Source organism: Peromyscus eremicus, chromosome 1 (assembly GCF_949786415.1).
Source record: "Peromyscus eremicus chromosome 1, PerEre_H2_v1, whole genome shotgun sequence".
Lineage (NCBI taxonomy): Eukaryota > Metazoa > Chordata > Mammalia > Rodentia > Cricetidae > Peromyscus > Peromyscus eremicus.
Window position 1 is genome coordinate 63,487,645 of NC_081416.1, and position 25,331 is coordinate 63,512,975.

The 25,331-nt window shown below is 52.4% G+C and overlaps 1 protein-coding gene across 1 annotated transcript in view; it reads left to right on the forward strand.

Annotated features, from left to right (window-relative positions):
• Positions 1-25,331, forward strand: part of Stk32c (serine/threonine kinase 32C) — an 84,988-nt gene that overhangs the window by 51,060 nt on the left and 8,597 nt on the right. The window contains exons 3-10 of the mRNA XM_059250242.1: positions 16,983-17,134; positions 20,152-20,325; positions 21,251-21,288; positions 21,375-21,464; positions 21,906-22,009; positions 22,856-22,972; positions 24,094-24,219; positions 24,317-24,448. Coding sequence (XP_059106225.1) covers positions 16,983-17,134; positions 20,152-20,325; positions 21,251-21,288; positions 21,375-21,464; positions 21,906-22,009; positions 22,856-22,972; positions 24,094-24,219; positions 24,317-24,448 — 933 coding nt within the window. The remainder of the gene's footprint in view (positions 1-16,982; positions 17,135-20,151; positions 20,326-21,250; positions 21,289-21,374; positions 21,465-21,905; positions 22,010-22,855; positions 22,973-24,093; positions 24,220-24,316; positions 24,449-25,331) is intronic.

Here is a 25,331-nt window from a genome sequence, read left to right on the forward strand (position 1 = left end):
ACTGTCCCCCACACTCCTTCGGGGGAGGGACATTCCTGATCCTCAAGAGGGCATCTGGGGTATCCTGTCCTATGACACATTTGCAGAACCCCAGGATTATGGGTCCTCCAACCAAGTCTTGGGTTTGAAAGCTGTTGGCCTGGGAACAGGTTGCTGTGGGGTCGAGGAGACAGGCACATTTTCGGAGATGGTAGGTAGTACAGTTGGGACACTCCTTCCTGATCCCAGTCAGCTGCCTAGTTAGGCCACCGGAAGTCTTTGGCTGCCTGGTGGGTATCTGAGAGAATAAGGCCTGTCATAGGTTGGGTTCTGTTCTTCCAGCTACTCTCAGTGGCCACAGTAGTAGACCCAGACAAGAAGGCATGGGGCCCTAGAAAGGAAGCTGGGATGTCTGGTAGATCTGAGAATGTATCCACTTGGATGCTGTGCTTCAGAGGGTGTGTTCCCTGCAGAGGACTCTTCTATAGGTGAGATGAAGCCCACGGAAGCCCTGCCGAGTGCCAGGTGGTGGCAGAGTATGTGCATTTGAGATCAGTGTTTCCAATCAAAGTTCCTTTAACCAAGGGCTACTTCACCTGTTGGGGTTATGACTCTTGGGGATGGGCTATATAAATGTGTTATAACTAGTCCTTGACTTTTTCACCAATTTCTTTGAAAAGAAACTGGTAGACCACATTTAACATATGTTTGTCATCTATGCGGTTTCAGGTGTACAGTCCCATGTTCCCATGGTCACGTTGTGTGACTGATTTCAGTTACTTTTGTCTTGCAAAAGAATGAAGCTGTCTCCATAAGTGATAACTCTCCCTTGCCCCCTTTTCAGGCCCTGGCAGCAGAGTTCTGCTTCTATCTATGGTTTTGAGTACTCAGGACACCTTGCCTTGGTTATTTCTAGCTTTTGTGACGGAAGCACCACATACTGGATGCTCGAGCAATAAATATCTCTCATAGTTATGGATGCCAGGAGTCCCAAATGAAGGCAGATATGGTGTTTGGTGGGGACCGACTTCCTGGATGTGTCCATACATTGTGGGAAGAGGTCAGAGTTCCCTGGGGTCCCTTATCAGGGTGTGTCCTATTCCTGAGTCGTCCCCCCCCCCCACACACACACCTTCACGATCTGCTACTACTACCTAGTTGCTTAAAATGTCAATGTACAAATCTGGGGGGACACAAGCCTTCAATATGCTGTAGTGAGTGGAATTATGCAACACCTGTCTTTTGTTTCTGGTCAGGTCCACATAGCAAAATATCCTCCAAGTGTGTCTGTTGTAGCATGTGTCAGAATCCCTTCTTCTGAAGGTAGAGTGATCCTACTGATCCTGTGTGCAGTGATTTCCTGTTGATGAACTCTTGGGTTGCTTACACAGATGAACCATTGTGGATCCTGCTGTTGCCGTGAATGTGAGCCTACCACAGTAGCTGGATTTTCCCGCTTTAAACTCTGTTGCTGAGAGGTGGAATTGCCATATCACAGGGCAGTCTTACGTATGACCTTATAGGAACTGCCACACTCTTTCAGCAAAGGCTAAATCATGTTACCTTGCCACCACAGAGGGCACACCATTCCACATCCTTGCCCATACTTGTCAGGGTCTGAGTTTCTGGTTGTAGCCTTCCCAGTGGAAGTGAGAGGCTGTCTTCTCTTGTTTTCTCTGGTGGTGATAGACAGGTGTGCTGATGAAGTTTCTTTCTTTCTTTTCTTTTTTTCTTTTTCTTTTTTTGGTTTTTTGAGACAGAGTTTCTCTGTATAGCTTTGCACCTTCCTGGAACTCACTCTGTAGCCAGGCTGGCCTCGAACTTGCTGAGTTCTGCCTGCCCCTGCCTCCCAAGTGCTGGGATTAAAGGCGTGCGCCACCACCACCGCCCACCAGGCTGATGAAGTTTCTTATGTCTCAATAGGAGCCTGTGAGGGCAATGTCTAGGTGTCTGGGACTCAAGCCTCTGCTTTGTAAACTCTGGGCTCCCCTGGCTTCCTGCTGGGGTATTGAGGGCTGATTTTGTTGTAATGGGTTTGTTGAGCAGGAAGCACCTTAAAGCTGTTCCTGGGAACAGAATCTGCTGGGTTGTTTCCATAAGGCGGAGTGAGCCGGGACACACTGGCAGTTGCTTAGGAATACAGCTGAAGTCAGAAACACAGAACTAGAAAGACGAACGACTGGCATGGCAGTGAAGGGGGAGACTACAAGAGCCCACTGACTGAAATGACCATCATCGTTGTGAGCACAAATGACCTCGGCCCTGACCACCTATTGGAGCCACCCTCTGAACATGGGCTTTGCAAGGTCCTTCCTCATCAAGTGTGAGCTGGGTGCCCAGGGTCACCTGCATGTGGCAACAGGATCCAGTAGCCCCCTGACTCGGGCGTCAGAACTTCACACTCGGCTTTCCTGTTTAACCAAAGCCCCAAGAAACATCCTGTCGGAATCCTGGGCATCTTGTAGGAAGGGTGCTGTTGCTGGACAGACTTGCTGTCCTGCCAGGCTTCATGCATTCTGGAAATGGCAGGCTGGCCTTGAAGAGCAGGAGACATAATCAGACCTACCAGTAATTCAGAACTGAGAGAAGGCACGTCTTAGCGCAGGGAGTTTTATTCTTTAAGAAGAGAGGGGGCTGAGGATGGGCCAGCTTCATTCTTCAGCCATGGGAATGAAATCCTCATAGGTGTGGGCATGGAATAAAGCCTTTTTCCCCCTGGTCCTCTGGGGCATCATGACAGCCTGGCTACATTCAGAGGATGCCAGGAAGGAGTGAGCTTCAGATGGGATACTCTCCTGTCTGCAGCAGAACCTCTTTCAGAGCTGTGGAGCATTCGGGTTCCTCCCTGTGAGTGTGTGGTCGATGTGCACCTGCCCCAGGGTTCTAGGGCCTTTGCAGGAGGTGGCACAGCACTTAACACACACCCCCCCCATCTTCTCCACTGACTGATGTTTAGGGAGTGATGTGGCTATAACTAATTCCAAGACATGTCATCCAAGTGAGAATAATCAGGCCTCTGAGAAAATAAATCTACTTTCCTGTTGGTATGGATGCTTGTCCGGCCTTCAGACTTCAGCACCTACCCTTCCCCACATTGTCCTCTCTCACTTGTCGCTCATTTGACTAAAACCTTGGTATCCTCTCAGGCTGGAAGAGTCTGTATCTGAGAAGTTCACTCTCCCCAAACTGTTCTTGTTTTAATTCCGGGAAATTGGATTCTAGCCCCAGCTACCATCTCTCTCTCTCTCTCTCTCTCTCTCCCTCTCTCTCTCTCTCTCTCTCTCTCTCTCTCTCTCTCTCTCTCTCTCTCTCTCTCTCTCTGTCTCTCTCTCTCTCTCTCTCTCTGTGTGTGTGTGTGTGTGTGTGTGTGTGTGTGTGTGTGTGTGTAAACTGACCACAGAGGAAGAAAGAGCTGTATTTATTAGCTGTTAATTTCTTATGTATAGTAACATCACGGCAAACAAAAATGAGTATCCCCAAAATGCAGTGAGATCTGAGAATCAGTGTTCCCTCTTCCTGGGAGAAGGGACACTCAGGGAGAGTACATGACATATCTGGGAGCACCCAGAGGTCCTTGCTGGCACAGGGGAGCTGCACTGGCTTGTGATCAAGCCTATCTGGGAGCAGGTCTGCCTCCAGGGTCTCTATGAGGGGCAGGCCCTCCTGGAGCAGGCCAGATTGTGGTGTAAGGGAAAGACCCTGGAGGATGTGTCCTCAGCAGCTCTGGGGCATTCTTGGAAAACCTTCCCTGCATTTGTTGGCTCTTTGTCCTTTATCTCACAATATTCAGTACCACAAAGTGGCAGGCTTGGGCATGTCACCTGACCCCTTCCTTTATGTGCCCCATATTTTGTTGTTCTTAGAGTTGTGTGCAGTGTTGTTCTGTATGGTGTTGATTCTTGTAGCGAGGAATTCAGTTTTCCGTTTGGAGACCTGGTTGGTCTGTGTCTCCCAGCGTTGGTCCTGCCCATCAGCACCCTCACTGTAACACCTCCCCATAGTGAAGGGAAAGTCTGCTTTCTTGAGCTCCATTACGACTGGGAAGAGGCTGGACAGCCTTGGATATAGGACTTATACCCAGTCAGGGGTCCAGGCAGTCAAGGTCTTGATCTTGCAGCCTATGGACAGTTCTTGCTGGGAAGACAGGACCAGCTTCCGGCTTCCAGTAGGTGTGGGGAGTTTTAGAAGCATGTTTCCTGTGATGTGCCAAATACCCTCAAGGCTGAACATTAATGTCGGTCAGTGCTATCTATAGGGCAAAGTGGGGGTTCTGAAGATCCTCTGAAAAGTGTCATCAGCAAGAGGAAGATCAAGGGAGCCCTGGGAAGATCCAAGGAGATGCATGACTCCTGGGTCTGGATGTCCTTTAGGGAGTGCAGGGGCCCTAGTCCAGGTGGAGGTTTAGTACTTTGATTGGCTTTGGGACAGCGGGCGTAGTTTGCTATTTTGGCAGGAATGTTCCTCCTGCCGAGGGCCTTATGGGCCCAGTTTCAAACTGGATGGATCTCTCCATTCACCTTTCTCTCTAACCTCCCTACTGCCCTGGTCACTCTCTGTTCCTTAGACTCTCTTTCCCCTTCTTTCTGTCCCCAGGCTACGGCCAGCCACAACTCACACAGAGGCTCCAGGGTGCCTAGACACAGTGATTTCTGGGGAGGGAGACCTGGCCCTTTCTGCCCTACTACAGTCTGGGCATGAGGTCTCACCCCAAGGAGCTGGGCCTAGCATTGTGGCTGCAGAGCTCTCACAGAAGAACCGATGGAGCCACTATATGGGAAAGGAGGGAGTGCGCGCCGGTAGAAAGGCTCAGGCCCACCACACAGACAGCTTCTGTGTCCTTAAGCTTATGGGGAAAGAGCTAAGAGAGTTGGGGGCAAAATGCCTTTGACATAGTCCCCAACCACGCCAGCAGTTCTGCCCCTGCTGAGTCCCCAAATCCTCAGATAGATCCAGGAGAGTCTCCAGCCAGAGGAAGATGATCCTCAATGTGGACGTGCAATTTGGGGGATTTGGGCTGGTGTGAGGCTGGGCCAGGGCCCCCTTGCCTTTCCCTGACAGATCTGTTAACGTGCCCGCCCCCCCCCCCCCCCAGTGATGACACTTTGGCTTTGCCCAGCATTTCAGAGACAAGACAGCACTGTGGTTGCCATGGCAACCTCTCAGCGGCTGCATCCTGCCAGGAGTATTGTGGGACATCACTGAGCCGATGGTTCACTGAGTCTGTCTGCAGAGAATCTGGTTCTAAGTTGGTCCACACAGCAGCGGGAGGCCAGTCATGGCCACAGAGAGCTCAGAGATGCCTGACTACTGGGATGTCACCCAGTTGTTAATGCTGAATCATGGGTCCTGGGTCATCTCTGGGGCTGCTGGAGCCGGTTCTGCCTACAGCCCGTATGGATCACCCAAGACACCAGGATGAGAAGGTCATTGGGAGGCAGCCTGTGTCAGCTTAGTTGGGCAGGTGGTAACGTCTAGCCTCCATCTTCACAGCCAGTGGACTCTGACGCCCGCAGGATGGAAGTTAGTGTGTTGGCAGCAACTTACCCTTTGGTGCTTATGCCAGTGTCAAGTGACTGTCTTGACTGTCCCATCAGCTCCACTCTTTTCTCCCAAGACAGTCAGACCTTGAATCCTGAACTCTAGGGTCTAGCATCTCAAATCTTTGTGCTGTGGATGTCAGGGCCATTGCTTCGTGGTCCCATCATGGGACCGGCTATCCCAATGTGGGTAGCATCTATGGCCAGCATCACTAATGTAAGCTCAAGGTGGCCATTAGAGTCACCATGTCAGTAACAGCTACAGAAGTCTCTGCCTGCTCCGGGTGCTGCTGACCCTGAGCACATGCGCTCCTTGCTCGTGCCTGAGCCCCATTTCCCCAGCTGTGGCCGTCTGGTCCTGCAGCACGCAGGACAGACAACCTGTGGCGTCTACCCCATTGGCAGAGGTGGATGAGAACTTCCTAGGGCCAAGCACATTGAGTGGGCTATCTCATTTGTCAGGGAGCGTGCCCTGGAGACCTCAAAACAATGGCAGTTGTTGGCTATATTGGTTGTGACCTAAGATGGTTTGGAATTGAGTCTTGTTCGTACTTTTGCTGATTTTGTTGATTGTAAAAAAAAAGAGGGCAGAAAACATGCTCGCACTAGTGGAGGAGAGAGGTGAGAGACTCCTCGTAGGACCTGATGTCCTCTTAAGGGATCACAGCAGCAGATAGCTTCGGGAGGGCAGTAGAGACACCCAGAGTGGACAGTTGTCAGGTCTGAGTGAGTCTCATACAGCTGGCCCAGCTACAGGGTGCTTGCCCTCACTCCCCTCCACTCCCCCCACCCCCGCCACTTCAGAGCTCTGCCACTCAGGCCCAGGTTGGCTCTGAGATTTAAATTTTGAGTGAACTGTGAACTTTTCTGCCTCAGACCTTCACTGGAGAAGTAGTCTTGGGGCACCTAGTCTGCCTGATGTCCTATGAACTTCTCTTCTGTGGGCCTCCAAGCACAGACCTCTCTAGAAGCCATCTGGGCCCTGTCCTCACCCCAGGACACTCTCTGTGCCCTCCCACGCTGGGGGGGGTGTGTGCACCAGTGGCCTTTAGCCATGAAAGCCAGGGCTGCTGGCTGCAGTGGCTTTGAAGAAGGGAAAATGCTGAGGATCAAACAGGACTCCATCCCTTCCAGGATTGGAGGTGAAAGAAACCCATGGGAGTTCTGAGCATAGCTACTGGAGGATTCTTCAAAGGTCAGGAGGTGAGGTCCGCACCAGGCGCAAGAGGCTGACCAAGGAGAGGGGCTTTCTTCCCCTACTAGATCGGAAGAGATGTTTTCCTGAGAGGAAACATTTTCCTCAGATGTACTCTGAGTCTTGGCTGAGGGTACCACCAGGGCTGTGGCAGCCCGGGAGTGCCACAGGAACTGTGGGTACTATGAGCACCAAGGCTGCCATGGGGGCTGTGAAGGCTGAGAATGCTGCGGTCTGGGGCATCAGCAGCCTGTTGCAAGTCCCTCTTCTAACAGCTCGGTTCTGGGCTTGCCTCTGCTGCCACCATAGGACGAAGAAAGCCTCCTAGCCGCCGCCCCACCGAGCCAGCGTGCGGCAGAGCATTTATCACATGCTCCTAAGTGGGCCAAAACACGATGTGAATGTGCCAGGCTTGCCTCTCAGGGTCACCCAGGCAGTCCTGGTGCCTTAAAAATAGCTGTTTCCCTCGAGACAGGCTCAGGCAAAGAGCTCTTGCTTTCTTCCCGGCTTGGGCATGTGAAAGCCATTGTCATCCTCCTGCTAAAACCTGGTCCTTGTGTAGCCTTGACTTGGGAAGACCAAACAAGGGTATCCTGAGGGTGGCCCTGCTGACTGCCAGGAGCAGGGTGGTTGCCCCCTGCTTGTTGGGCCTGGAGGAGCTCCTCTTGCTAGTGAAGCTCATGGGGCTGGCTAACACAGCTGTCCAGGAAATCAGGCCATGCTTTGAGGTTCACAGGAGGCTGTGGGTATCTTGCATGAGGTTGAGGCTGCTCACCATGTACCTCATTTCCTTCTCTGCCCGGGGGGTTCCAAAGGCCCATCTCTGCTCTGAGACAGCTGAATCAGCTGCCTCTGTGTGTCGAGCCCTTGTGGGAGCCTCATGATAATTTTCTAGGGCCAGGACAGTAGAGCAAGTGTTGACCCTTGCCGTGGAAGGCTGCTGTCCTCATTTCATCCTAAGCCTTGGGTGCCAGGCCTCTGCATAGACTAATGCTGACTGTACCTCTCCACTGGCCACTGTGAACAGCAGCTTGGGTCCATCCACAGAGCAAAAGTAGACCTGACCACCCTGTGGAAGCCGTTCCTCTCCCTTGACTCTCTTGTGCATGAAAGGCAATTACAGGGAACAGCCCACCTCTTCCCTCTGTGCTGCAGTTGGTGTCTTCAAAACACAAGGATCATTTTCTTAAACGCAGCTACAGAGCCTTTGCATGCCTAAGACAGCCAACGGCAGACCTGTGAGCAGTGGTCAGGGTCAGCACTCATGACTGCTGTTCTTACTACTTCTCTGAATTGGATTGACAGTGCATCTTTACACGCGCGGTGTGGTCTCCTTGCTCTGTATCTGCCCGTCCTTCCCCTGCTCTGTGGTTTTAGCAGTGGCCCAGGTTGCTCTGTCTTTGAGAGACCCTACCTGTGAGCTCCTCTCCATCTCTAGATGTCTTTATCAGATCGTCATCCCAGCTGCATCCCAGCTGCAAAGTCCCTTTCCCATGCATAGTAACACATCTACAGGTCCCAGGATTAGGTCACATGCGCCTCTGGAGGCCATTATTCTGCCAGTCATTTATGTCATGATTTGTTACGTCTGAAGGTGTATCAACAAGCCCCACTGTCCCTGTGCTTCATGCACTAGCCATGCCCGTGTGCTTCTGCAGTCTGTCTTTGGGCTAGTTCCTAGAAGTGGAGTATGTGGGCTGGAGGGTGGTACACATGAATTGTGCTGGAAATTGCCGAGTCTCCCTGCATGGGGGGGTGGCACCAATGTCGTCCGCAGGGTGCCTGCCACAGGGCCTGTTGCCAGCTGCTTGGATTTATGCCAGCCTGGCAGAAGAGGCACAACAACTCACTTAGCTTTGCCTTGCATTTCTCTTATGGTAGGCTAATTTGCCTATTTTTTTGTTCACGTTCCTCTTTAGTTGGTATTTCTGTTTTTTGTCTCTAGAGCTTGATATACATGTATTAGGAATGCCAACCTGGATCTGACCTAAGTTGCAAATATTTTCTCAGTTTACTTGTCTTTCAGGTTCATTTATACACCCTTTCCCATGCACAGAAATTTTCTTTTATGCAACCATTTTTTATCAGTTATTTTCCAAATTGCTTTTGGATTCAGAGCCACAGAAATTTGTCCCTACCTCCATTGAGAGACATCTTCATGTTTTCTTCTATTGCGTTTAGGTTTTATGTATCAGGTTAAAACTCATAACCTGGAGCTTATCCTGGTTTGTAGTGTCAGGCATGGATCAAATTTTCATACAATGACTTAGTTGTTCCCAACATCAATTATTAAAAAGTCATTTTTTTTTTTTTTACTTAAGTAAAGTTTGAGAAGCCACCTGTAATGACAAAAGAAGTATCTCTGTGCAGCTTCGTCTGTTTCTTGATTTTCTGTTCTGTTCTGTTCCACTGGCCTGCTCTGTCTCCATGTATCAGTGTATGAGGCAACAACCACTTGGTGTGCATGAGAATGTTTGCTGAGTTTGAACTCAGGAGGAAAACCCACCCCCAGTGAGCACAGCCCCACTCCGTGAGCTGGAGATCCAGACTGAATAAAAGAGGAAGAAAAGAAGAAAGAGCTGAGCAGCAGCATGCATCTTTGCTTCTTAATTCTAAGGGATATGGCAGGTCCCAGCCTCAGGTGTCTGCTACCGTGGACTCTGGTCATGCCTTCCTCACCGTGGTGAACTGTACCTTACTAAGCTGTGGGCCAAAATCAGTCTTTCGAGCCTTGAGATGCTTCTGTCTGGTGTCTTGTTACAATGACAAGAAGTGACTAATGTCTAGTGACATCCAAAGCTTCTTTAGTCCCACCAGCTGCTGCCCCGAGAGCAGTGCTTAAGAGCTGAGCAAGCCAAGTCTTTGTCCCCTCTCTTCCTTGTGTGTGTTTCTCTTTTGTCCCTCTCCCCTCCAAATGGTACCTCTTCCAGGACAAGCATTCCTCTGAAGTCTCTGAAGGGCAGAGGTTAGGGGACAGTAAGGGACAGCCAGATACAGGCAAGGGGGTGGGTCTAGGCTGAGGACAGGTGCTGGGCACTAGGGAACAGCAGGAGCTGGTCAAGGAAGGGGCCCAGGATGGGACTTGAGGAGGGCCGACCTCTCAGAGATCTTTAAGATCACACCCTCCTGGGAGAAGCAGGAGACTAGTGTAGTCGCTGTTGCTCTGTCGGGGACGCCTGTGAGTCATTGGAGCACCCTTCTCTGTTCTGTCTAGCCCCTGCCCTGCTGTTCCACTGCATGAGCTGCTTGGCTCTGTTAGGTGGGGGGGAGGACACTGTTTTCTTTGTGCCTTACCCAGGCACCTCTCCCTAGGGCTGGCAACCACATATACCTTCTCTGGGACCCATCCTGTGATTTTTGTGCTGCTGGCATTGGCAACCAATGGAATCCTGGGAAAGGCAGGATCCTTATCTGGTCCCCTGTGGTCCAGTCTGCCTTCCCTGGGTTTTGCTACTCCCAGGAGGTGCTTTCATTATAGTGTTTCAAGGCTTTAAGTACCTGTTGTCAGCCCTTTGCTTTCTGGGGAACAAAAATGACTTAGAAAGAAAAAAAGCTTGGGGTGAATCACTTAAATCTGCAAGATGCGTAAACAGTGTTCAATTAGAATGGCACTTACACCACCATTAGTCACCAGCTTATTCCAGGCTGAGCAGTGGCATTTTGTGAGCGCCCTGCCACCCAGGAGCAGCAGGGCTCACTCCTCTGAGATCTGATCTCACTTCCTCTTTGTCTGGTGTAAGTGGATTACTGAGGAAGTGGCCCAGAAAGTCCAGACAAATTTCCTTTGAGGAAACAGTTCAGTGGGGCCTGCTGCAAAGGCTTAGCTGTAAGAGGCCCTAGGTTTCCATTCACCTTTTGAAATGTTGCTTTGCTGGCCCAGCCACACCTGCAGATCCTCTAAATCAGGGCAGCCTAAAACTCTTCCTTGGAGCCTCTCTGTAGGGGGGTGGCATTCTAAGCCAGCAGAGCCAGGCTTCTCCAGCTGGGCTTCAACCTGCTCAGCTGCCTCCACCAAAGGGCACTTAGATGCAATTAATGACCCATTCCAAGGGCAAAATCAGCACCATCCCTAGCAAGTGTTAAGTGTGTCCACAGTCCAAAACTCTGCAGCCAGCCCCACTCAGCAGTGACTTGGGCAGGCCAGCCTGTGTGGGAAGACAGTGAAGGTTTATATCACTAAGGAGAGAAGGACTAGATCAGCAGGTTCAAAAGAGAGAGAAGGTGCCCCAGGTGAGGGTGTACTACAAGTTTAGGCCAAGGTCTTGGCTCCCTAGGGAGCCGGTGTATCATGATAGGCATGCTTGGGATGGCCATGCAGTTTGACTTCTTGGGACTGAAGCTAAGTCCTACCACATGCCAGCTTCAAACAGCCACAGTTCATATTCTCTCTGGAGACTGAGACTCTTGGCTTCTCTTGGATCCTGGAGAAAGGGCCTGTGGTGTGTGTGGGTGTATATGGCTGACCCTAGGTAGGGGGTATATAGGCGGCTTCCATAGGGGAGACACGAAAGGGACAGAATAACCTAAGGCTCTCGACCTGCTAGGCAAAGACCCCTCCCGCCCCTAAAGGTAGGCCCTTCTTGGGTAGTTTCCCAGCCTGCTCACTTCTGTCTTGGAAGTAATTGGCATTCTCTGCCTCCTACTTGAAGGTGTATTTGGTGGGGGGGACAAGAAGCCCCGGTGCCCATGCTCTGACTGGCCTGGGCTCTGACGGACAGGCCCCTAATTCTGCTCCCTGGGAGCAGAATGAAGCGTCACTCAGAGAAGGGCCTGGAGCCAGGACCAGGTAGGCTGGGTGGCCTGCTGCGACTGACACTTATTTTCATTCTGAAATTTTCAATAGGCTTTCAAAATAATAATTTGAAAAAGGATTGTAACTAGCTCAGGGGGGAAAAAATCTGCGGCTCGACACTTGGCCGCCTGTGCTTTCCCCTGTCGCTCTGACACTGTGGCCACCAACCTGCCACTGGCTCAGTCTTGGAGCAGGTGTGGCCTCTCAAACCCTCAGGAGTCCTCCATCCACACACTTGATGTCTCAGTGGTCCCCCACCCAGGCTCTTCCTGTCACATTCACGGAGTAGGGCAAAGTCATCTGTGTTGCCCCCTTTCTGGAGAGGCCTCACTTAGGACCTGTGTGAGTGACTGGGTCACATTCTCCAGCACCCACCGCCCTACAGCCCCCGTCCACATAAGCTGTCCCTCACATGCCATCAGGAGGGCTTGCTGCCAGCCTCTGCAAAGCATTCTGCCCTGTCTCCCGTATGGCCCCCTCCACCATAACCCTGGAAAGAGAGAAAGGGATGGAAGAGTGAGTCTCAGAGCAGGGACTCCAGGGACACCCTTGAACTAGCCTCGGACCCAGACAGGTGCCTCCAGGGGCCACATGCTGACCTTTGCAGGTTCCTCTGTGATCACAGAACAGCCCCCCAAAGCTTTCCAGAATGGTCCAGGATGGGTTTCACGTGCAAGAGAGGGTGGCAGAGTGTGAACAGACACCTAAAAATGTCTTGGTGTAGAAGCTTTGGGGACGGCTGTGAGGACACCTGAGGCAGGGAGGACCACCTGGAGCTTAGAGATGGAGCACAGGGCTCCTTCTGCTTCTTTGCTCCAAGGGGGCGGGGGAAGGGCATTCATCTACAGCCAATCTCATGACCAGAAAGCTGGGGCCGGGAGGTCTGGGCCAGAGAGCCATGTCTAAGGCTGTCTGCAGGGTAAGAGGTCTAGCCTGGCAGTCTTACTAGAAAATCCTGCAGAGCGTCTCTCCCCATACTGCAGAGGACTGAGGTGACACATGATAGTTCAGCCCTTGCATCTGTGCCTGAAGGCCATGGCTCTTGCAGGGACCGCTGTTACCAGTAGGGAAACAGAACACAGGAGGGTGAGGTTCCGGGGCCTCCTTGGTGGTTGCTGGCCCCTGGAAGGTTTGAGTCACAATCTTCTTTTGGAGACATCTTAAACCAGAGATGTCATAAGCTCCTCTACAGGTGCCATCCCCAAAAGGGACTACTTCTTGTTGCCCGGGAGACAGTGGGTGCTGCTGACCCATGTGCCAATGGGGAGGGACCCCATGACAGCACAGAACCTCTGGACAGGGCTGCAGTTCTGTGGTGAAGGCCAAGGCTTAGGCAGCACCCAAGCTGTCTAGGTGGTCTGACCAAGAGCTCCTGGCATCACACAGCTACTGACCTGTAAAGAAGCAACCAGAACATGTAGGAGGATTAAACAGGAACAGCCTACAAGAAAGGTCTAGGCAGCCCTCCCATTCTGGTCTTGGGTTCTGAGTCAGGATATTGCTTCCCTTCCAGTCAAGGGAAGGGATTTCAGCTCTTGCTTTTAGGAGGCACGATAGTCAGCTATTGGCTTATGCCTGCTTTTTATTTTTTTAAAGTACCTTTAATTCAAAATAGTCAGTGTGCCAGTGTGGCATAGTTTTAACTCCCTCACTGAACTGGCTGTCATTGCGCTCAGTCACAACTCCATGCTTGACTTGAGGGAACCCTTGTGGGCAGGATTGTTGACTGGGTAGATGTTGTTTAGTAGCCAACCATGGCTGACTTGGCTTGACCCCCCCATCCTAGATTGAGCTGATGGATCCAGAGGCCACCTTATTCCAGCCCACAAGCTTGTGGGTCCTCCTCTGCAGCTGTACGGTTAGAATCATGGAGTGGGATTGGTATCAAAGTCTCTCCAAGTTCAGAATGCCCAAGAGACCCAGCTGGTCTGAGAGCCAGGCAGTGCTTTGCAGGGATCTTGGTGGCCTGTACACAAACCTGCCTGGGCTTGTGCAGGTGCTGTTTTGGGGGTGGGTGGACTCTGAGAAGTGGCCAGATGCTACCGAAGGGTTGTTGAGGCATTCTGAGGTCTCCTTCTTTCTGAACCCTTTCTGGCCCAGAGCCTTTGGGTCAGCTCTACCTGTTGCCCAGGGCCCTGCCTGCAGCTGTCCCTTCAGGACATGTGGTTCTTCTAGCAGGAGGGCAGAGGAGGATCCAGCCGTCTTCTCGGCAGGCTCAGGAGTCCTGAGAGAGCATTTGCAGAGCAAGCGTGAACAAGCAGATGATCTGGCTTGGAGTGCCACTGTGCTTATTCAGACACATGTGCACAGCTGCCCAGTCGCCGTGATTTTCACCTTCTCCTTTATGTTAGCCTGATTTCTGGGGGGCTGACTTAATTTGACAGTCCATGGAACACGATCCAGGGACACAGAAAGGCATGTTAAACTTGACTGAGGCCTTTTTGGGAGATTCTGGGTTTGTAGTCTTTTTTTTTTTTTTTGCAAGGGGTGGGGAGGGGTCAAGACAGGGTTTCTCTGTGTAATAGTCCTGGCTGTCCTGGAACTCACTTTGTAGACCAGACTGGCCTTGAACTCACTGAGATCCGCCTGCCTCTGCCTCCTGAGTGCTGGGATTAAAGGCGTGCACCACCACTGCCCAGCCTGGGTTTATATTCTTATATATCCTGGGAAGCCAGCTAGTGAGCTCTATGGTTTTTTGGGGGAACAACCTTTGATCTCCCTCTCAACCCCCACCTCCACCCCTCTGTGTAAGTGTGTCTATCTGTCTGTCTTTCCCCCTTTTTTCTCTTTCCCTTCTGTTTTTGTTAGGCTTTTATTGCTGTAAAGAGACACCATGAGCATGGCAACTCTTATGAAGGAAAACATCAGTCCAATATCATTATGGCGGGATGCATGGTGGTACGCAGGCAGACATGTGCTGGGAAGGCAGCTGAGGAGGTAGTTCTACATCTGGATCCCCAGGCAGCAGGAAGAGCAAGTGAGCCACTGGGCCTGGCTTGAGCTTCTGAGACCCCCAAAGCCCACCCCACTGCGACACACTTCCTCCAACAAGACCACACCTCCAGTAATGCCACTCCTTAGGAGTCCATGGGGCCATTTTTATTCAAACCGCCACACCTTCTTTCCTTTTTTCTTTCTTTCTTGTGATTTAGAGAGTCTTATATAACCTAGGCTAGTCTTGAACTCACTGTGCAGCCAAGGATGACCTTGGACTGCCTTCTTCTCCTCATTGCTGAGTTTACAGGAATGCACTACCACATCCAGTTTTATGCAGTGCTAGGGGTTGAACCAGGGCTTTGTGCATGGTAGACAACTGCTCTGTCTACTGAGGACAGCTCCACTTGGCTTTAATTTTTTTTTTTTTAATGAAAAGAAAGATTTGAGAAGGATCTTTGCCCCAACTCACCCTCAGAGACAAGACCCCCTTCTCTGTATGTCCTCTACGGGCCCTGAACCCCACACCTGTTCCCAAAGGCCTACTCCTCAGAGTCAGTGCAGTTCTGAGACTGGGGTACAGGGGTGGTGGTGGTCCTTGGAGGTAGGAGCTGGAGCATATTCAGGGTGAGCTCCCATCCCTGGGGCATCAGTCTCAGCACAGGAAGCTTCCAGCAGAGTTCCTCAAGGGTCTTTGTGGCCTGCGCGGGGACCTGGCTGTGTTTGTGCCACTGGCGAGTTTATGTTGAGGTGGGTGGGCTCCTAGAGGCAGTCAGATGTCACCTCCATATCCAGCTGGAATCATGTCTCAGGCTTAGCTCCCTTGGGCTTACCATGCCTGTGGGCAAGGTGCTATGTATTCAGTGTTGCCTTGGAAACTGCAGCTGTGGATATAGAGGGTGTGTCTCTGGATGGTGGGAGGATATGTAGGGCTCAGGACTGAGAGAAGCTGTTCAGCCACTTCATCCACAGACCCTCCATCCAAGACCAGAGTGCCAGACAGCCCTACTGCCGCTGCTATAAGGGCAGGGGCCACAGAAGCACCAGCCGCTGTCACCGGAACATCACAGTAGAGTGACAGAGACGTAGCCAAGAAGTGTCTGCACAGCTGCTTCCATCCACCCCAGCTGCTTTCATCTCCATGGCTCACTTCTAGCTCCTAGGCAGACTGTGTGCGTCACCCCGATGTTTATACTGCACCGCTTAGTGTCCTTGCTTGGTGTCCCACAGTTGGGGCATGTCATTAAAAGTCCTTTCGGCGACTCTTCAATGGCTGAGTGGCAGTCATTAAGCTTACCACTCAGTGGCAGGAGGTCTTGCTGGACATAGGGTTAGATGTCAGCTTCCTCAAAGGATCCTAGAGAACTTTTACCTTGTGTGTATTCCCAGGAAAAGGAATGTGGGTCCCCTCGGGGTGGTCTGAGGCCGGGTGACACTGAGGTATATGGTGAGCGCCAAGCTTTCTGGTGACACCTGGGAGTCTCACCCACCTTGAGGTCCAGAATCATTCTGACCTGTGGCTAGTGTTCCACAGAGACCTGGAGACCATAGTCTGTAGGAACCCTCAGCAATGGCTCTGGTTATCCGAGTCACCTGTCCTCCAGAGGGTCGGGGGGGGGGGGTCACTGTGGCTTGCAGTGAGGGTGGGTGCTGATTGGGCACCAGGTTTTTGTGTTTTGACCTTCTGTTTTCTTTTGGGAATCTTTGTCCTTGGTTCTTGGCCACAAGGGTTACCAGCTGCTTTTCTCCTCACCTCGTCCTTCTTATCACCTGTTCTCTCTGCTAAGTAGTACCGGTGCTGGTCGTTGACCACGACGGTGCCATGCTCAGAAAGTGCCGAGTCTTAGGACTGCACAGGGACCTGCTATCAAGGACAGTCCCTGGTCAGTGGAAACGGTGATCCTGTGGTGGTGAATGGAGGCTGCCTGGATGCACAGCTTTGTGCTAAGTGCGTTCTCTCCTTCATTCCCGTGATGCTTATCTTGGATGTTAATTTGATGGGATCTGAAATCAACTAAGAGACCCATCTCTGGATGGGTCTGTGAGGGCATTTCCAGGAAGCAGAGAGCAGACAGGAAGTGGGGCCAAACCATACCCCTCACCCCTGCTCCCAAGCACAGCGACCTGCTTCCTCTAGCAAGGCTCTGCCTGCTAAAGCTTCTGCAAGCTTCCAAAAGAGAGCCGCCCGCTGGAGGCTAGGTGCTTAAACACTTGAACCTGTGGAGGGAGCATTTCACACTTAAACCACACAGCAGCCCCTAGTGGCCCTCAAAGCTACATGCTGAGAAGGGGTGCTGAAGCTTGGTAAGGTGAGACCACTTACACAGGTCATGGCTGGTGAGGGGCTTAGCACTCCACACAGGGCAGCCCACCATGAAGCTAGGACTCTTGTCTGGGTGCCCGGAGACAGGGTTCTGCCAGTCTGTAGAAGGGGCCTGCTCACTGCCTTGTCCCTCTGCTGGCTGGGAACCCTGGCTCTCTCAGGGTGGAGGGAGCTCAAGAGTTTGGTTTCTCGCATTCTGCTCAACGGCTCTTGGCCCTCCAGGTGTGCATCGTGCAGAAGCGGGACACTGAGAAGATGTATGCCATGAAGTACATGAACAAGCAGCAATGCATCGAGCGTGATGAGGTCCGCAATGTCTTCCGGGAGCTGGAGATCCTGCAGGAGATCGAGCATGTCTTCCTGGTGAACCTCTGGTGAGCCCGCCCCAGGGCCTGCAGTGGACGCCCCTTGCAGTGTGATTTGCCTTCTGGAATGGGATAAGGGGCCCTGCTGTTCTTTGGCTCTAATACCACTAGGATGCTCCTCTCCCCTCCTCTGCCCTCCGCCCCCCCCCAGGCCTCCGTGCCCCCCACCATCTATTCAGCTTCTGTGTTCAGGGCCTGCTGGGCCCAGGGACCCATGATGTGCTGGGATTTGTATAGAATCCCCCCAGAATCTTCTAGGAGCCCAGGGTTTAGCACTAAGTTGTACTACCAAGTTAGGGGAGGACCTTCAGGTTCCTGTATGTCTTGGGTAGGGTTTCTATTGCTGTGAATAGATGCCATGACCATGGCAATTCTTATTAAGGAAAACATTTAATTGGGGATAGCTTACAGTTTAGGGGTTTAGTCCATTATTGTCACGGTGGGAAGCATTAGCAGCATGCAGGCAGACATGGTACTGGAGAGGTAGCTGAGTGTCCTACATCTAGATCAGCAGGCAGCAGGAAGAGAGAGAGCCAGTGGGCCTAGGTTGAGCTTCTGAAATCTCAAAGCCCATCCCTGGTGACACATTTCCTCCAAGAAGGCCATACTTACTCCAAAGGCCACATCTCCTAATAGTGCCACTTACTATGAGCCCATAGGGGTCATTTTCTTTCAAGCCACCAACCACACTGCACAAAATGAGTGTCAGATGCGTAAGAACCTATGAGCTGTTGGGAGGTTGATTCCTTCCTCTCCAGGAAGGACCCAGGGTCCTCTCCATTGCAGGACGGCTTTCTGACTCAAAGGGGGCCTTCCCAACACTGGAGTCCTCTCCAGTACATGGATCTTCCCTGACCCAGGGGCTCTCCTTGACTACTTCCTATAGTGGGCTATGTAGACTTCCTATATAGACTGTTCTGGGCTGTGCTCCTGGACAGGCATGATTGACAAAGGCTCCGTGGACCACAGGCTTTCCAACAGTAGGGATCCCTGGCCAAGTAGCCTCTAGAAGTCATAGGTGTCCCTCTCCTGTAAGTGACCCTGTGTGGCAGAGCTTCAGGAAGGAGCAGCCAACTGCTGCTTGGGGTAGTGGAAAGCAAGTATGTTCTGTTTGACAGTGAACCTAAGACTTGCTTAGAGCACAGACCCATCCCCAAACTGCAACTGCTGTTTTGTTTTGTCAAGAAACTTCGAAGTGGACAGTGGCCACTTCCCAGAGGCTACACAGCATGGCTCAGTGGCTTCCTTCCTACTCAGAGCTCTAGTGTGCTGTGGCTGCTGCTTTCCAGGCAGGCTGAAGAGTGATAGATTCAGACAGCATTTTTATGATAAAACATCATCTTGTTTTCGGCATGCTGAGCGACATCTAAAGTGGAGAGGTCTAAATGAGAAGTACCCCCCAGACCTTCCCTGTCATGCTGTAGCTCAGGAGGTCAGGCCTGGGCACGGGCGTGGGTCAGGAGAAAGGAGGGCAGTCTGCTGTGAGATGGGAACACAGTGTTGACAACGAAACATCTTGGAAAAAAGGAAGCCCAGGACTTTCCTGTTTGGGGCCTTAGCAACCCAACCTCCCCAGACTTTCTAAAAGACAATGTTGCCTAATGGTCGGGTCCATGGATTCTGGTTGAGTTCCCTACCTTGCTGTCGACCACACTCCTGACCTCTTTGTTGTTAGTCTTCTCACTTGTGACACAGGAGGTCCCCAGTGAGGCTGTTACAATTGTGCAGGTGTTGGTGTGACTTGGGGGCCACAAGCCAGGAGTTCAGAGTCTGTATTTTCCCTTTTTTTTTTTGGTTTTTTGAGACAGGGTTTCTCTGTGTAGTTTTGGTGCCTGTCCGGGATCTTGCGCTGTAGACCAGGCTGGCCTTGAACTCACGGAGATCCGCCTGGCTCTGCCTCCCCAGTGCTGGGATTAAAGGCATGCGCCACCACCACCCGGCTTTTTCCTTTCCTCTTGCTCTTGCACTTTCCACACACCAGCCCTCTGGGGGATGTCACCTGCCGTCTAGGGCTCTGTGTACTGGGGCCACCACGACAACCCCAGTCTCTTTGCTCCTTGGCCCTCTTCCTGACCCCTTCTGTAGACTCCTGCCTGGGCCACCTTCTCCAGGCCACCTTCCACTGAGGATGAGACAGGGTGGCTTATGGAGGGCAGGAAGTGGGACATCACACGAAAGGGAATTCTCTGTGACTTTCTTCATGAAAGAGTCAGTTGTTTAGAAATTAGAGTTGCCTCCAAGAGCTCACAAAAGAGAGTACTGAGTGGAAGGAAGTCCTTCACACACTGTTCTGCGGCTGTCACCACCGTTTCCATTATCATCAACATGCAAGATACTACCACCGGCATCTCTTATGACAGTCATCATCACCGCCATCACTGTCACCACTACCACCGTAGTCACCACTGTCAACCATCATTACCATCACCACCACCACTGAAATCATTACCACCAACCTCAATATCACTGCCATCACCATCACTTTCACCGGCACCACCAGCACCATCATCACTATCAACCATCGTTACCATCATCTATCATCACCACCACCATCACCATCATCACTACCATCATCACCATTGCTATCAGCATCATCTCCACTGTCACCACCACCATCATTACCATGGCTTCTGGTCATTAAACGCCAATTTCTTGCCCGGCTCTGTACTAAGCATTTCACTGGCACTGACTGACTCACGTTCTTTTTTTTACCAGCCAGTGTTTTTGTTTTGTTTCATCATTCTCATAGAAGAAACCAGGGAGACCTGAAACAGCCCAGGAATGTGCACTGCTTTGGGTCTCCCGTGTCACTTACAGGCATCTCTGCTCCACAGCTGAACCACCCTCTGGGGCATGGCTGTTCTGTTTTCCCTAGTGTCCTGGTGCAGCTCTGAGCAGGGAGGGATGTAGTCACTGCCTTAGGCAGGATGGTGATCAGACTGGAAGGAGGGAGGACCAGGTATGGCAGGAGCCATTGCTCTAGCTCCTCAGCCATTCATATGCCAAGTTTCCCCTGGTGCCCACAGGTATTCATTCCAAGATGAGGAGGACATGTTCATGGTGGTGGATCTGCTTCTGGGTGGAGACCTGCGCTACCACCTACAGCAGAATGTCCAGTTCTCAGAGGACACAGTGAGGCTGTACATCTGTGAGATGGCCCTGGCCCTGGACTACCTGCGTAGCCAACACATCATCCACAGGTGTGTGAACACCTGGAGGATGAGGCACCTACCGGGGTTGAATGGTTGGTAATAACCTTGGGTCACACCACCTAAGGGGGTATCCCTAGTCTAGCAGAGTCTGGTCTGGCTCCTCATCCCACCCTCCCATAAGGACCTGTTCCCAGTGGTGGGCCCTGTCCAAACAACCCAGTTTGAGGCTGGATACAGAGGACTTAGTCCTCACGAGTGGACCACAGGGCCTGGCTACATCCAGGCTCTTATTTGTCCAATGACCACATCCTGGGACTTCACACCGATTGCGTTGTTCTTGCAAAACAGATGGAATTGGAAAATGTCTAATTAGCAAGCAGGTAGAATTAGGAAGCAGAAATTAGGTTGAAATCCTGCAGCCTCGGTATAAACTGAGGTGTGTTAGAAGCCTAATAAACCTGATTTCTGCCTCTCTGCCCTGGGGATTCTGTTGTCCGGACATAATTTGGATGTGTGATGGTTTCTGAACACTAGTTGTGTGTCTGGAAGTCAAGGAGAGAGAACCGAAACTGAGTTGTGGTCGCAATGTACATGAGTTCGCTCCCATGCAGTTCCAGGGCTCTGGCGAGGGCATCATGGGGACCTGGCCCTGAGGGTCTTCTGCAGTCCTTGGGGGCTTCCAGCTGTAGGTACCCTTTTATACAGTCCTAGATGCTCTCTGGCCACCGAGACCCAGAAGATGGATTGCTGGTGGCTTCCCTGTAGCTGGCTTCTGGGTGGCCTTGGTGCCCTCTGAATAGTGTCCTCTCTGCCTCACACCAGGTCCTATGTAGAACCCACCCTAAATACCAAGTCATGCCTTCCGGGCCTCTGCCTCTAGTGAGGCATCTGGAGAGCCCCTGACTGTCAGAGATGTCAGAGCAGGAATGGCATGGGTTCAAGCTGATTTTCTTGTCACCTTCTGTCCTCCTAGAGATGTCAAGCCTGACAACATTCTCCTGGATGAGCAAGGTGAGTGTCTAGAGCTCTGGGACACTGAGAGGAGTGTGGGCACCCTGCCCAGGATCTGGAAAGCCAGGTCTGCCCTCTCTTCACAGGGCACGCACACCTGACCGACTTCAACATTGCCACCATCATAAAGGATGGGGAGAGGGCGACAGCTTTAGCTGGGACCAAACCATACATGGGTAAGCCAAAGGCCTCAGGTGACACCCGGCCATGCAGGGCCATGCCACCGCCTCAGTCCTTACTCCACGGTCAGATATAAAGTCACAAGAGGATTGACAGAAAGGCTTTTTTATATGATCGATCTGATACATGCAGAAAATCTGCGGGTGTACATGAGAGTCATGGGATGGAAACATGAGATGGCCCCCTCTGTCCCTGCACACTCACTAGAACAGAGGACCTGGGCTGGAACCAAATGGCCTAGCTGTGCACGATGTTGTAACTGCTGTGGGCTGTTCCAGAAGGGCGCTGCTCCCTGCGGGTGGACCGGTGCAGGATCATGGTGGGTAGGGTTCTCTTTTAGATCTGTGCAGCCTGCTTTCCAGGCCTGACTGTGAGTTGCCTGGTTATCAGGCCCTCTAGCCCCACAGCTCAGCTCTTTCTTCTCTTTGTTGGAAAAGCTCCAGAGATCTTCCACTCTTTCGTCAACGGCGGGACTGGCTACTCCTTTGAGGTGGACTGGTGGTCGGTGGGGGTGATGGCTTACGAGCTGCTACGAGGATGGGTATGGAGCCTTATAACCCTAAGCTAGCCACTCCCTTGCCCCGGATTGGCTGAGAGCCAGGGAGGGGGGATGGTACTCCCAAAACTCAGAGGACTCAGGCTTTTAGCAAAGTATGGTAGATGCCTGAGCAAGCGAGTCTCCTTGGGTGGTCAGCGATGGACAGGATGTATGTCCAGCAGGTTCCTGGGAGAGACTTTGCTTTTTTTCTCTAGGAGCAGAGACACTGATATACTTAGGCCTCATACTGCTCTCAGTATCCTCTTTTGGGGTACCCCCACCATTCCATGAAACCCCAGTCCTGATGAGCACAGCACCTCCTGGCCTTTGGGACTGATCCACCCAGACCTTAGGTCTTAGTGGTGGTAGGGAATGCATATTCTTGACAGATGAATTTCTGGGCTGTGGTACCCAGTTCAGTCCTGGTGCAAGCTCCCCCCGCTGGGCTCTGGATCAGGTAGCTGCTCTTCTCAGAGCTGGACCTGCATCTGGCTCCCCAGGGTGCCTGCACTTGTACTTGGATGCAGGGGTGTGGAGGGGCACCCAATGCAGTGCATCCGGGTGCAGGGGTGTGGAGGGGCACCCAATGCAGTGCATCCAGGTGCAGGAGTGTGGAGGGACACCCAGTGCAGTGCATCCGGGTGCAGGGGTGGGGAGGGGCACCTGGTACAGTGCATCCAGGTGCAGGGGTGGGGAGGGGCACCCGGTGCAGTACATCCAGGTGCAGGGGTGGGGAGGGGCACCCGGTACAGTGCATCCGGGTGCAGGGGTGTGGAGGGGCACCCGGTGCAGGGCATCCGGGTGCAGGGGTGGGAAGGAACACCCAGTGCAATGCATCCCTGCCCACAGAGGCCCTACGATATCCACTCGAACAACGCTGTGGAGTCACTTGTTCAGCTGTTCAGCACTGTAAGTGTCCAGTATGTGCCCACCTGGTCCAAGGAGATGGTGGCCCTGCTGCGGAAGGTGAGCCTCCTTCCTCCTCACCACCCCCTCCCCCCTCCCCCGCCACCAGAGTCCATCCCTTCTGCACTCATTCTTTGAGGATCTCAGGGAGGCACCCCATCTTTCCATGGGCACAGACCCCTTCACTAGCACAGCCGTAACCTTTCCTGGACAACCAGTCTGAGACCCTGTCCGGCTCACAGAGAAGTGGGTTTCTAGTTCCAGCAGCAGGCAGCAGGCTGTCTGTGTGCATCTCACAGACAGCCTGATTGGGCCCTCGTGATGGCATACCCCTCTCTGTAACCCTGGCAGGAACCCATGTGTCAGGATGTGGCCATCACCTACTTCACAGGATGCTCAGACCCAGGCAAAGAATTCAGGCATCAAACCTTCTGCATCACACATGTAGGAGGGAGAGGGTACCAGGCTGGCACGTGACTCAGACTGTGCTCTAGTCTCCTCTGCCCCTGCCCCCACCCACCCTGAAGGTGCACAGGCTTGGGTCACCACTCCCAGAGAGCAAAGAAGAAAGCCAGTCCCCCCTCCCTTTCTCACAGCCAAGTTCTGTCTATAACGACTGGAAGGAGGATGGAGGGTAACAGGGATACTAGATGTCCTGGGACTGGACTAGGGCTTGTTTATCACATGAAGAGCTTTTCTCTAAATATGTTGATTGGAGTATCCTAAAGGAGGGATCCAGAAAGCAGAGCCCATGGTCAGGACAGTTGTGAGAAAGGGTTATTATATATGACACCTGAACAGGAGGCACTTGGCCCTGGTGACCTGATGTCCTGACCAATGTGGATGCCTGGGTTTCTGGAGCCTGGAGGTTCCACATCATAACAGAAGAGGCTTTGCCTTATAGTTAGTTGGGCCCATATGCCAGTGAGAAGACGTTAGCCAGGCTACCACTGCCACCTGCTGGCAAATCTTGGCAGGACATCCCTGCAGGTCCTGTTGTCCTTGGGCATCAGGGCACTGGGATCAGAGTCCCTCGGGCCACATTGCTTGGTGCCACCTTTCCTCACGTGCCACTTGCGATCCTGAGGTTCCAAGCCTCAGGACACCTTCAAGGGTTGCTCCAACCTGGGGCAGGTGACCATTCTTCTGTGGGACTCGTCTGAGAGGAGGTCTCCTTGCAGCTCCTCACCGTGAACCCTGAGCACCGGTTTTCCAGTCTCCAGGACATGCAGACAGCCCCATCGCTGGCCCACGTGCTCTGGGATGACCTGAGTGAAAAGAAGGTGGAGCCGGGCTTTGTGCCCAATGTAAGAAGCCCGTGCGCTCAGACAGGCAATTCCAGGCTGCTGGGGGGGAGGGGGTGGCACCCACAGGCAGGGCTCAGTACCCCGTGTCTCTACACAGAAAGGCCGCCTGCACTGTGACCCCACCTTTGAGTTGGAGGAGATGATCCTGGAGTCAAGGCCTCTGCACAAGAAGAAGAAGCGGTTGGCTAAGAACAAGTCTCGGGACAGCAGCAGGGACAGTTCACAGTCGGTGAGTGCTGGGCTCAGGCTGTGGGTCTTCCCCACCCCTGTGTGTGGTGGGCAAGGTCCCTTCACAGCACTCTGCATGGCCTCTGGGCACAGCATGCACTCTATAGTGCCGCAGTAGTGTTCCCAGGGTCCCAAGGAGGTTTAGGACTTCCCCTCTACCGTTACCAGCTTCCCTCGTCATACCCGGCCTTTCCACATACCTGCCCTCAGCTGCTTGCTCCTTCTGGACAGTGATCACCTGGAGAACCAGCTGTGAGCCATGGCTGGCACTGAGAGTGAAAAGCCCCTGATGCTATGCCCAGGGGCATTAGCGCTCAGACAACTTGTGTCCTGGTGCATCAGTGCTCAGGTGTACCAGTATCCAAAATCCAAACGTTGTCAAAGCTCTGCTCTCTGAAGGCTCCAAGAAGGAAATCCTTCCCTGCTTTTCTGGCTTTGGGGGTGACTGTCAATCTTGAGCATCCCACATAAAGTCACATTCACGGGTTCTAGGGTTTTGATACTGAACATTTTTTGGGGGGTGGGATAGGGGGAGTCACAGTGCAGCTGGTGAGAACAACCATTATGTGTTGATGTCAGAGTAGTAGTGATCAGTGGTCAGTGTTTGCCTTATACTTGGGCCTGTCTCTCTGGAGTCTACCCTCCCAGATCTGATGGGCCCTGTGTTGTTCCTGAGTGGGTGTGGGATGCAAGGCTGGGGTCATCCTCTAGATGCCCTGACTTTTCAGGCCTAGATAGGTAGGTGGGTCTCCTGTCAACTGCCCATGGCATCCCTGGTGTCTGTGTGTTGCTTTTCAGCCTGACAGTTCCTGGGCCAGGTGCCAAGAGTAGGGATGGCAGAGGTTCTTGCTGGGGGTGTTTAGAACCAGGGCTTTGGGGAATAG